The sequence below is a fragment of the Jatropha curcas genome, chromosome 11 (assembly GCF_041381405.1).
Source record: "Jatropha curcas cultivar XTBG-Jc1 chromosome 11, XTBG_Jcur_1.0, whole genome shotgun sequence".
In the NCBI taxonomy this organism is placed as follows: domain Eukaryota; kingdom Viridiplantae; phylum Streptophyta; class Magnoliopsida; order Malpighiales; family Euphorbiaceae; genus Jatropha; species Jatropha curcas.
Genome location: NC_143161.1, coordinates 7,413,437 through 7,426,759, shown reverse-complemented (window position 1 = coordinate 7,426,759; position 13,323 = coordinate 7,413,437). Strand labels below are relative to the sequence as shown.

The following is a 13,323-nucleotide window of genomic DNA, read 5'->3' as shown; positions in this document are numbered from 1 at the left end:
TATGCAGGTGAACTTGGTATCATATGCAAAAATTGACTTAGGTAATTTAATAAAAATCAGTGAAATTCTCGCTTTTCTATTATTTTTTCTCCAAATTGGAGAGATTCAAAACATACAAATCCAAGTGAAAAATAATGAAAATATTATTTCCTTCAACATTTTCTTTCCATTTTCCATATAAGGTAAAACAACTTTTTTCTAAATTTTTTTCATAGTTATTTACCTTAAAAAAAAAAAAACTTTTATTTAAATAAAGCTTAATTTTGATATGGATGTAACTAGGTAGGTGAATGAAACGACCCGAAAATTTAATTTCGTAGAATTTTCATTTAAAAACTAAATTTTTTATTTTCAACCAATGAGATTATACCAGCTAGTATTTTATTATTGCTAAACTGGACCCATTAACCAATTTGATTTTTCGAAAACCAAGCGAAAAACTCGAAAACCAAGCAAATTGAGCCGAATCATTGAATTAGACCAAACCGGTTCGAATCGAACCGGAATGGTCTAGAAGCCCCAAGATTTTTTTTCTTTCTTTTCTTTTTTTCTTTTTTTTTCTTTTCTTTTTCCCTTCTTCTTCCTTGCGCCAGCACCAAGCGCGCGACCTCCTCTCCCCCTTTCCTCTCTTCGTTTCCGGCCACCACGCGAGGAAAGCAAGGCGGCGCTCAACTCCATTCACGCCACCAATCGCGTCTCTCGCTTTTCTTCGCGCCGAACGGCCTTGCAGTGGCGTAGCTCGAAGCTGCCTCCTTCGGCAACTCCCTCTCCTCCGGCCTTCCGGCGACCGCTATCAACAAGGTGAGCCGATCATGACTCCCTAACCTCCTTTCTTGGATTTTCTTGTGTCAATAGATAATTAACTGTGGGGTTTAGGGAAATTCCTTGAAGAAATTTTGTTAAGGTGTCAAAAATTAAAATTTGGGATTTCATTAGATAATGGCATGATTTGTGTAAAGTGAAGAGGAATTTGTAATTTTCATGGAAATATTAAGCAAATTAGTGTCGAAATTGCTTGATCCCGGACTGCCGCCTCCCTCGCCACCCTGTATGGCGGCGATGCCGGCGGCCAGCGGTTGTTCCGGTCACCGGAGCATGGGTATGGCAGAATGTTGACCTTTTTATGTAGATTACGAATATACAGTTAGTTTTGCAACCCGAATTCAATTGACCTTCAAATAATTATTCGACACAAATTTAGAAATTCGGTGTTATAGCTGAAAAAAAAAAAAAAAAAAAAAAAACTGTAGAAGTTTAGATTTAGTGACCTTAGCAAATTTATGTGGATTAATTATCAAAGTAGGTACAATAAAATAATAAGATTTAAATTATTTAGATAGGATTATATATAAGTAGATTTAATTAAATAATAAGAAATAAGATTATCGGAATAGTCTATATCTAAATAGAATATTTTTACTCTTCTGTAAATAATTAAATTTGATTAGTCTGTGGTATTTGCGGTAGCCGGATATGTTTAATTTATTTGTTTAGAACTTTAGAAAATTTTAAGTGCTAATTAGATATTTACTCTTTGAATAGGAGTCAAGGATTTAATAGTCTTTAAATAATTGGCTGTAATGGGGTGTATGAACTAATTTAGTGTTTAAGCCCAATGAATTACAGTTAAATAGCTTTTTATCGTTGGGATTGATTTAGAAGATAAATATTTATATTGTTGAAGGTTCTTAGAAGCTGGTATACCTGATGAAATTAAAAGGTAGATAATTATACTTGTTGGGGTTGGTATATATGTTTAAGCTGTGTATTGGATTACTTGAGAGATGAGATTACTAAATTGCAACTTAATGGAAACATTGGTTTGTAATGCCTAATCTAGAATTTTAGTAATGATTAAAGAATGGTGGATATATTTTGGGTATTAAATAGAGAATTTTGAATTCCTTGAGTTAGCAGCAATTAATTAGTTGGTTCTTTGAATCATAATGTTTGGGATGGGTATTTGAAGTTGTAAATGAAGTTCTTGTAGGGTAGTGAGTTAGCTAGTGTGTAAAATATGAAAATTTAATCATGAAGTCTAGACTTTTAGATTTGGCAAGCAATTATTTCAATTTATTTATTTTTGGAAAATTGTAGCCTAGTATAGTACATTGAAGTTATAAATTTGATTTCGATAGGAATAGTTAGTTAATGTTTAATCCATGATTTAGACTTAGAAAACTTTTATTTCTGCAAGTTGGCATCAACCATTTGAGTTTTTGTGTTGTATTAGAAGGATGTATATATATATATATATATATATATATATATATATATATATATAAACAAGTAATGTATAATGGATAGACAATTTAAATGGTTTGTTAGCTATGACATTGCTATTGAAGGAGGATGGGAATTAAGTTGATTGATTGCCCGACGGATGGGCTGTGTGTATTGATTGATAAATATATAATAATACTGTGTTATCTAAACAGGTGGATAGTCCAATTTTTAGGGGAGGTGCTGCCGAAATTTCGATAGAACTTAGACTAGTTGTAATTAATAATATAATTAATAAGTTTATTTAGATAAATTCTATTATTTGTTACATAATAAATAAAGTACTCTAATTGTTTATTTATTGTCATTATTATTCATTTAAGCATTCCATTATTCATTTATTTATTTTCATTATTTTGTTCATTATTATTATTATTATTATTATTTATTTTATTATTGTTGTTTATTGTTAACACTATTTACTTATTTATTTGCATTTGAAATTGGATGTCTAGTTGTGCATTGCATTACGATGTTTAATTGATTAATATGCTTGCATTTAATTGCAATACTTGATTAATTGTGTGTGATATTGCTGTGCTTTGTTTGTGTGGAGTTGGGATGAAGTGGGTCACCATGGGTTTGTGAGGACGGTTGGACCGTCGGCCGGGTAAATGGGAGATCGGCGCCCCCGTGTGTACCTACCATTGTGGTTTGTATGATATGGAAAACCACAGGTTGGCTTCTTTATTGGGCGCACCTGATAATCTAGATTTGATCGCAGCCCGCAGGGTGGCCTCCTGTTATGAGCGCCTGATGATCTAGATTTGATGGAGACGACCGGGTTGCCTCCTGTTGGTATGGAAAAGAAAAGAGAGAATGGAAAAACAACGAGAGGGCTGGTCAAGTGAGGATTAGACCGGTCGGCCAGTATGGGGGATTGGCTCCCTGGTGCACACGTTATGAGAGGATGAGCCATGTGGGAGGACGGCTCATCGGGGGTTTCGGTGACGCCACAGACCAATTTCCACGTGATGTGATTACATGAAGATGTTAATGATTGTGGGTGTTAATGATATGCCATTTGTGTGACTGACTGCGTGAGCATATAACTAGTCGGATGACTAGATTGATATATTTATTCATTTGTGTGAATGCGTGTGCGGTGCAATAGGTATTATTTCTTAAAAGACTCACATATTTTGTTTGATGTTTCAGGAAGTAAGTTCTTCTTTAATCCGATTTAGGTTATGTTCCTTCGGCGGAGGGCAACAGAGAAATTTTTCCTAGTTCCACAATTATTTGCTATGTAATTATGTATACTAAAGAGTTAGTGACTCCGCAGTTGTAGGATTTACATATATTTAGTCGTGTATTAACATAGACAAAATAATTCTGTAAGCTCATGTTAGAAATGTGATGTATTGTAAATTGGGCCCGAACTATGGAATGCTGTAGAAGATAAACTTGGGCCGAGAAATAATAAAATATTGAGGTTATTTTTCATTATCATATGGGCTGAATGTTGAAATTTATACTGAGATAATAGATTCTAGTGTTTCAGGCTTACTACGGGCCTCGGGGGCCTTAAGCTTACCTGGGCCCTAGTGCCGGTCTGGCCCATGGAATTGGGTCGTGACAAAGTTGGTATCAGAGCTTAGGTTAGGGTTTTAGGACACAACTGCGGAGTATAGGAAATTTCTTTATGTTGGGATCGGCCGTAACCAACATAAGGAAGGAAACTTTGTGATTTCCCTCTCTAGGGATGGTGGACGCACTAGACCCTATGAGGTGGGAAAACCCACACCTATTGTGAAGATCCATAAACTATAGAAGAACTAATTGAGGATTAGAGTGAAAGTAATGGATAGTAGGATGAACCCATCACAATACCTGTAGGAGCGAAAGCAATTATCAACCCTTAAGCTAGGGAATAGAGTAATACCTGATGGTAGTGGATTGGCCTGATCACCCAGTACACTACTTTTCATGTGAACTCTATTCCTATCAGTGAACAGGATAGTGTAGAGAATAAGTAGGTTTTCTAATTGTATGGTGGATTGATGAATTTTGGGTGATTAGGAATCGGTATTTTAGTATTCAGTTCGGCTACTGAATTTCTTTAGAATTTCTTTTTATTGTTTTATTTACTTGATATTGATATTTAAATTTTAAACCCCATTTTTATTTTGAATTCAAATTGTGTTATGATAAATAAATTTAAAATTGATTATTTATATAGAAAAAAATTATTTTTGAAAAATTGTCTATTTATATCACAGGGCTGGTGGGATAAGATAAAGGGGTGGTAATAATAATGATAACAATGATATAGGTAAGTAGGTAGTTCGCAGTCAAGATAGAAACACGAATGTTGGAATGGTCAGGTAGGCAATTTTGGGTACAGAAGTTGAGTTGCTACTAAATTAGGAGTATAGGATTGTTTAATGTGTAAGTAAGAAAGATAACAATAGAAATGAACTTGGATAGTTTAAGGGTAAGACATAATAGTTGACAAATTGTAATATATATATATTAGGAGTTAGTGGTAGATAAAAAAAAAAAAAAAAAAATTGGAATTTATAAATACCTTACTCGACTTGAATAGGAGAATATTGATTGATTAAGGACAAATGAGATAGGTAAGTTAAATATACAGTTGACTCAAGTTAGTGATAGGTAGACGTATGGCTAATTAAGACATTTAATTAAATGTTAAGACTGTAGATTAGAAAAATTCTAGTCCATGATATGGACAGAAAAGTGAAGTTATTAGTATATATGCATTCGACGATAAGAAACTAATGAGATTGGTTTGGTGTGATATTTGGGTGTTAAGATGGCATTAGGTTAGGACTTACGAGATTTTCATAGAAGACATTAGTATTGATGTGTATTAGATGAAAGGGTAAGTAATAAGTCTTAGATTGAAATGTTGGTGATTAGATAAATCACGATTAACGAGGATTAACAGACAGTTATTTCGAAGTGCCCTATGATATAATAGATAACGGAAGTCGTAGACGAATTTTTTTTTTTCTCTTAAAGTTTTGAATTAAAGTAATAAGTTTTTGAATTTTTGATTAAAGAAAAGTTTGAATAATAATATATGTAAATTAAACGAGTTAAATCTTGATATTAGAAGTAAATTAAATTTCAGTCGTTTTGTGTTTGTAAACTATATGTTGGGTTTTCATGAAGGAATACTTAGTGAAAATTTAAATTTTCAAAGAAAATTATATAATTTTGAGAAATATATATGACATATATTATGCATCTTCTTGATAAATCCCGTTTTATTGTAAAAGTTTTATTCAAAGAAAGATTTTCTAAAGAGATTTCAGTAGCTGTCTGAAGATAGTAATTGGAGAATTAGACAATAAGCTTAAGTTTCTCGTAAACTTCAGCCAAGTGGCACTAAATAGGATTGTTGGCAATAGAAATTCGAGGTTATAGTAATAGACTTAAGTTTCCTGTGAGTTTTAATCAAGTGACAATAAATGTAATAGATGGTTGAACGAATACATTTTGAGTTATAATGAAACCTTTCATTCATTTATTCGTGGATGTCAATCAAATGATAATTTGTTTGTTAAATGTCCTTACATGCTTTCTTTTCTAGTTGCATTCCTATTTCTTGCTCATCTCTAAAATTCGAGGACGAATTTTTATAAGGAGGGAAGATTGAAACGACCCGAAAATTTAATTTCGTAGAATTTTCATTTAAAAACTAAATTTTTTATTTTCAACTAATGAGATTATACCAGCTAGTATTTTATTATTGCTAAACTGGACCCATTAACCAATTTGATTTTTCGAAAACCAAGCGAAAAACTCGAAAACCAAGCAAATTGAGCCGAATCATTGAATTAGACCAAACCGGTTCGAATCGAACCGGAATGGTCTAGAAGCCCCAAGATTTTTTTTCTTTCTTTTCTTTTTTTCTTTTTTTTTCTTTTCTTTTTCCCTTCTTCTTCCTTGCGCCAGCACCAAGCGCGCGACCTCCTCTCCCCCTTTCCTCTCTTCGTTTCCGGCCACCACGCGAGGAAAGCAAGGCGGCGCTCAACTCCATTCACGCCACCAATCGCGTCTCTCGCTTTTCTTCGCGCCGAACGGCCTTGCAGTGGCGTAGCTCGAAGCTGCCTCCTTCGGCAACTCCCTCTCCTCCGGCCTTCCGGCGACCGCTATCAACAAGGTGAGCCGATCATGACTCCCTAACCTCCTTTCTTGGATTTTCTTGTGTCAATAGATAATTAACTGTGGGGTTTAGGGAAATTCCTTGAAGAAATTTTGTTAAGGTGTCAAAAATTAAAATTTGGGATTTCATTAGATAATGGCATGATTTGTGTAAAGTGAAGAGGAATTTGTAATTTTCATGGAAATATTAAGCAAATTAGTGTCGAAATTGCTTGATCCCGGACTGCCGCCTCCCTCGCCACCCTGTATGGCGGCGATGCCGGCGGCCAGCGGTTGTTCCGGTCACCGGAGCATGGGTATGGCAGAATGTTGACCTTTTTATGTAGATTACGAATATACAGTTAGTTTTGCAACCCGAATTCAATTGACCTTCAAATAATTATTCGACACAAATTTAGAAATTCGGTGTTATAGCTGAAAAAAAAAAAAAAAAAAAAACTGTAGAAGTTTAGATTTAGTGACCTTAGCAAATTTATGTGGATTAATTATCAAAGTAGGTACAATAAAATAATAAGATTTAAATTATTTAGATAGGATTATATATAAGTAGATTTAATTAAATAATAAGAAATAAGATTATCGGAATAGTCTATATCTAAATAGAATATTTTTACTCTTCTGTAAATAATTAAATTTGATTAGTCTGTGGTATTTGCGGTAGCCGGATATGTTTAATTTATTTGTTTAGAACTTTAGAAAATTTTAAGTGCTAATTAGATATTTACTCTTTGAATAGGAGTCAAGGATTTAATAGTCTTTAAATAATTGGCTGTAATGGGGTGTATGAACTAATTTAGTGTTTAAGCCCAATGAATTACAGTTAAATAGCTTTTTATCGTTGGGATTGATTTAGAAGATAAATATTTATATTGTTGAAGGTTCTTAGAAGCTGGTATACCTGATGAAATTAAAAGGTAGATAATTATACTTGTTGGGGTTGGTATATATGTTTAAGCTGTGTATTGGATTACTTGAGAGATGAGATTACTAAATTGCAACTTAATGGAAACATTGGTTTGTAATGCCTAATCTAGAATTTTAGTAATGATTAAAGAATGGTGGATATATTTTGGGTATTAAATAGAGAATTTTGAATTCCTTGAGTTAGCAGCAATTAATTAGTTGGTTCTTTGAATCATAATGTTTGGGATGGGTATTTGAAGTTGTAAATGAAGTTCTTGTAGGGTAGTGAGTTAGCTAGTGTGTAAAATATGAAAATTTAATCATGAAGTCTAGACTTTTAGATTTGGCAAGCAATTATTTCAATTTATTTATTTTTGGAAAATTGTAGCCTAGTATAGTACATTGAAGTTATAAATTTGATTTCGATAGGAATAGTTAGTTAATGTTTAATCCATGATTTAGACTTAGAAAACTTTTATTTCTGCAAGTTGGCATCAACCATTTGAGTTTTTGTGTTGTATTAGAAGGATGTATATATATATATATATATATATATATATATATATATATATATATATATATATATATATATATATATATATATATAAACAAGTAATGTATAATGGATAGACAATTTAAATGGTTTGTTAGCTATGACATTGCTATTGAAGGAGGATGGGAATTAAGTTGATTGATTGCCCGACGGATGGGCTGTGTGTATTGATTGATAAATATATAATAATACTGTGTTATCTAAACAGGTGGATAGTCCAATTTTTAGGGGAGGTGCTGCCGAAATTTCGATAGAACTTAGACTAGTTGTAATTAATAATATAATTAATAAGTTTATTTAGATAAATTCTATTATTTGTTACATAATAAATAAAGTACTCTAATTGTTTATTTATTGTCATTATTATTCATTTAAGCATTCCATTATTCATTTATTTATTTTCATTATTTTGTTCATTATTATTATTATTATTATTATTTATTTTATTATTGTTGTTTATTGTTAACACTATTTACTTATTTATTTGCATTTGAAATTGGATGTCTAGTTGTGCATTGCATTACGATGTTTAATTGATTAATATGCTTGCATTTAATTGCAATACTTGATTAATTGTGTGTGATATTGCTGTGCTTTGTTTGTGTGGAGTTGGGATGAAGTGGGTCACCATGGGTTTGTGAGGACGGTTGGACCGTCGGCCGGGTAAATGGGAGATCGGCGCCCCCGTGTGTACCTACCATTGTGGTTTGTATGATATGGAAAACCACAGGTTGGCTTCTTTATTGGGCGCACCTGATAATCTAGATTTGATCGCAGCCCGCAGGGTGGCCTCCTGTTATGAGCGCCTGATGATCTAGATTTGATGGAGACGACCGGGTTGCCTCCTGTTGGTATGGAAAAGAAAAGAGAGAATGGAAAAACAACGAGAGGGCTGGTCAAGTGAGGATTAGACCGGTCGGCCAGTATGGGGGATTGGCTCCCTGGTGCACACGTTATGAGAGGATGAGCCATGTGGGAGGACGGCTCATCGGGGGTTTCGGTGACGCCACAGACCAATTTCCACGTGATGTGATTACATGAAGATGTTAATGATTGTGGGTGTTAATGATATGCCATTTGTGTGACTGACTGCGTGAGCATATAACTAGTCGGATGACTAGATTGATATATTTATTCATTTGTGTGAATGCGTGTGCGGTGCAATAGGTATTATTTCTTAAAAGACTCACATATTTTGTTTGATGTTTCAGGAAGTAAGTTCTTCTTTAATCTGATTTAGGTTATGTTCCTTCGGCGGAGGGCAACAGAGAAATTTTTCCTAGTTCCACAATTATTTGCTATGTAATTATGTATACCAAAGAGTTAGTGACTCCGCAGTTGTAGGATTTACATATATTTAGTCGTGTATTAACATAGACAAAATAATTCTGTAAGCTCATGTTAGAAATGTGATGTATTGTAAATTGGGCCCGAACTATGGAATGCTGTAGAAGATAAACTTGGGCCGAGAAATAATAAAATATTGAGGTTATTTTTCATTATCATATGGGCTGAATGTTGAAATTTATACTGAGATAATAGATTCTAGTGTTTCAGGCTTACTACGGGCCTCGGGGGCCTTAAGCTTACCTGGGCCCTAGTGCCGGTCTGGCCCATGGAATTGGGTCGTGACAGTGAACTCAGTATCACATGCGAAAACTAACTCTTAAAACTAATTAATGTAGTCCATCCTTGGACTTTACCATACTTTATCCATTCTTAAATACTTGCAATATTTGGGTATTTTAAGTACTTTAAGAAAATTATTTAATTTGTCTAAATTATAATAAATTATTTAGTGAATTGACTATATTATAGTAATACACAATATTCAAACATCAAATTTAATTTTTCATTAACTACTATTGGTCATGTACAAAGGATAAAAATGAAAAAAATAATTTATTATTAGTTAAATCTATAAATGTGATAAATATTTGATAATAAAGTGAGCAATTGATATATGAGATAGGACAATAAATTTAAAATAACCAAACTTAATATCCATTTTATTCAGTTAAATTTGACAGTTTTTGACTTTTTCACAAAAATTAAGAAAATGGTTAAATCATCTCAATTCAAGAAAAAAAGTGATTGACTAAATTACCCTTAATTAATACTCATTCAATTGAAACAAGGTATAGCGTAAATATCTAGACAATGATAAAATTGGAATAAAATAATTAATGCTACTCAGATTTTTATCGTTATATTTCGATGTAATAAAGGAAAAAAATAAATTTATTTTTCTTTGTTTAGAAAGAAATAAAATATTATTATTGAAAATTTACAATTATACTTTCATTTATTTTACAATAAAATGTAATTCTAGTTATTTTGAGGTTTTTAGATAATTCAATAAAAATAAGTGAAATTCTTACTTTCCTTTATTTTTTCTCTTTAAATTGGAGAACTTCAAAATATGTGGAGTCTAGTGGAAAATATGTGAAATATTTCTTCTTTCAATACTTTTTTTTCCAAACAAAGCAAAAAACACTTTTTCTAGATATTTTTATGGTTATTTTCATTAAAATTGATAAAATTGGGATATTAATGCTATTTGGATTTTTCAACACTAGCAATTTCATGTTTGGGTTGAGATTTGAGGGTGGTATTGATTCATTAAAATAGAAGCGATTTTAGATTTAAAATCTCTAAACTTAATGCAGTCACTTAAGTTGATCTAACTTTCTGTTAATAAAGGTTAATGCATTTCTGGAATATGAGCGTGAGACTTATTATAATTTATCATATTGAAAATACAGATAGTGAGTCTATCATCTTGATAGAGATGATTTTTGTTGCTTCCTACATCAAAATGATAGATAAACAGTCATTTGATGAAAAATCATTTAAATGTTTTATTTCCTCTCAAAATAAGTATATAGATCCAATAAGTGATATTATTATAAAAATAAGTAATCATTTAAATTTTTTTTTTTTTTATCATTTGCCTTATATGCAAATACAACATTATCATAGAGATGGTAAACAAACTGCAAACACTTGTAAAATGAACTAGTGAGAGAGGCATATACCATATATCCTCTTCACCCTTATTATTATTATTATAAGCTCAACAAATACAATATCATAAAGATTGTCATATAAACAACCTTTTTAATTTATTTATTCACTAGTAAATTAAAAACCCTGAAATTAAATTAACATCTCCAAATTATAATCCATTTCATACTTAATAGGATGAAGTAGAGTCAAAGCTATTAAGGTCTGATGGATTAACCCATTCATCTTTTTGCAGTTTAGTCACTAATTCCTTATCAATATGGAATGCTCTTGCCAAAAGATCAGGATTAACTGCTGGCACAGCTCCAAATATTGTATTTGCTGATGTTACCACTCCTGGATTTTGACTGTTCAATGCAGCTAAAGCAACTGCAGGAGTTTTGCCAATGTTCATTTGGAAGTGAATGAGCCCAAATGGGAATACAAAAACATCTCCTGGCTTTAAAATCTTGGCGAAAAGCCGGTGATCGGGATTTGAAGTGATAAAACCAGCATATATGGTTCCTTCTAAGACAGTGATAATCTCTGCTGCTCGAGGATGGTTGTGAGGTGGGTTTACACCACCAGGTGAATAATCAATACGAACAATGGAGAGACCATTGGTGTTAAGGCCAGGAATCTCTTCTACTGTTAAGAGATTTGTGCGGATTCCAAGTTGTTTTGAGGTTTCTCTAGCGTTGTTAAGTCCAGAAAAGGAAAAGTCGTCGGCTGTTACGTGTTCTGGATCCTTGCAAAATTTTCCATTTACGAGTACTGCATGCACAAAATAAGATCAAAAGCCATGTTTAGCAATTATGCATTACAATCCATAGCATGAATAATGAGCTAATAAGACCTGCATAAATAAATCTGAAACTCTAGAAAGAAGTTAAATATACATACCGCCAGAGCTGTAGTCTTCCGTCGCCACACACAAGTCTTGAAGAGGACTAGGATCATAGGCAATGGCAAATGAGGAAGCCATAGCCAAAACACCAAGAGCTATAAGTAAATTAGCCATTTTCATTATTGCGCTTAAAGTTGTTCTTTATGTGTTATGAACTTGATTTTGGTAAGAGATGATGAGAAATATTGCATGGAATGCATGGCTATTTATAGATGAGGGTTTTAATTATAATTTATTACTCTTATTAGCAAGAGACAAGAGTTATTATTAATCAAAGTTGCGTAACCACTTTTATTTGCACAAGTAGAATGTGGAAATAAAGACCATAGAATTTTGATTTTGCATAGAAAATAGCAAATTTTGTATTTTCTTTCTGTTTAATATAGATACATTTTTTTGACACGTAATTATCAAATTACTTTGTCCAGTCACTTTAGTTCCTCAAATTTTTTTTTATTCAAACTAAATGTTCTTCTTCAAAATTGCTACAATATAATAATTGTATTTTAGTAAATTTCCATTTTGAATAAAAAATAATTCGATTTATATTTTGATGTGCTATATATAATGTTTTCAATTCCAAAATGATAGATAAAATCTAAATTTGTAGTCAGACAATGAATTTTAATAATATTGAGATTGTGTTTCTAATTACTACTAATATTTTTGTATAATAATAATAATAATAATAATAATAATAATAATAATAATAATAATACATCGATTAATTATCAAGCTCGAACTAAATTGAAATAAAAATGATCTCATAATCTAATGATCTCAACTAATAAATTAATCAAGATTTTCTTCAAAATTGGTATAATTTTAATTTTATTGCTGCTGCAACTAATAATCTATCCAAAAATGACCCACGTGGTTATCCTCTTTATTGAAAATGATATGCTTCAAGTGTAATTGAATTAAATTTCCTTTAAGTCGCCTGTCCACATTGAAATTATACTGATACATATTGGATTTTCTATTTGATTTTGCTATCCAATTCAACATTTTTTCTCTTATTTATCAATTGGACATCAAATAGCTGAAAGTTTAATCCATTTTAACTAACATATCACACTCGCGAAGTGATGAACAGAATTTTTAAAAACTTCAATAGCCACATTGTTCGGTGAGTGATTCTATAAAAGACACAAATTTAAAAAGTTATTGAGATAATTTCTTTTTGTTCAATTTCAATAAAGACAGGATTTTTCCGCATCAATTCTCTTTCTATGCATCACTGGCCAACTTTATTTTTTGAAAGCTCTCTTTCCAAGGTTGGCCCTCCTCTCTTCTCTTGGCAGGATTTTACGTTCACACAAAGCCAAGGACAATAAAAATCTACTTATCGAAAAGGAAACTATGCACCCAATCTACCATGACCGTGGCTAGTGCATAGTTTAGTGGGCAACAACTAATGCACTGTGGAAGCATTTCCCATGTGCTATCCCCAATTTAGATATAGTGCAAAAAAACACAATTTCTTTCCTTTTATTCTGTGCTTTAGCGGTCCCTAATATATGAGACCACTTGG

At 32.1% G+C, this 13,323-nt stretch overlaps 1 protein-coding gene and 2 long non-coding RNA genes across 3 annotated transcripts; 2 read left to right on the top strand and 1 right to left on the bottom strand.

Moving 5' to 3' along the window:
• The first annotated feature begins 298 nt into the window (after positions 1–298).
• LOC149492463 (uncharacterized) lies at positions 299–3,732 on the top strand. Its single transcript, XR_016318695.1, has 2 exons — positions 299–801; positions 3,442–3,732. It is a non-coding gene; the product is annotated as an uncharacterized LOC149492463 (long non-coding RNA).
• Positions 3,733–5,981: 2,249 nt separating this feature from the next.
• Positions 5,982–9,378, top strand: LOC149492462 (uncharacterized). Its single transcript, XR_016318694.1, has 2 exons — positions 5,982–6,418; positions 9,088–9,378. It is a non-coding gene; the product is annotated as an uncharacterized LOC149492462 (long non-coding RNA).
• A 1,542-nt stretch (positions 9,379–10,920) lies between these two features.
• LOC105641243 (germin-like protein subfamily 1 member 13) lies at positions 10,921–11,964 on the bottom strand. The gene is made up of 2 exons (XM_012225752.4): positions 11,786–11,964; positions 10,921–11,656 (listed from the first exon to the last, which is right to left on the bottom strand). The coding sequence occupies exons 1-2, from the start codon at positions 11,907–11,909 to the stop codon at positions 11,073–11,075; spliced, it is 708 nt and encodes a 235-aa protein (XP_012081142.4). The 5' UTR covers positions 11,910–11,964; the 3' UTR covers positions 10,921–11,072.
• Positions 11,965–13,323: the final 1,359 nt, after the last annotated feature.

Bases quoted from the DNA above. Each gene is read 5' to 3' on its own strand.
- LOC105641243 (XM_012225752.4), bottom strand. From the start codon at position 11,909: ATGAAAATGGCTAATTTACTTATAGCTCTTGGTGTTTTGGCTATGGCT. The intron at 11,657-11,785 runs GTATGTATATTT...TTGTGCATGCAG, and splicing joins GGAAGACTACAGCTCTGGCG to TACTCGTAAATGGAAAATTT.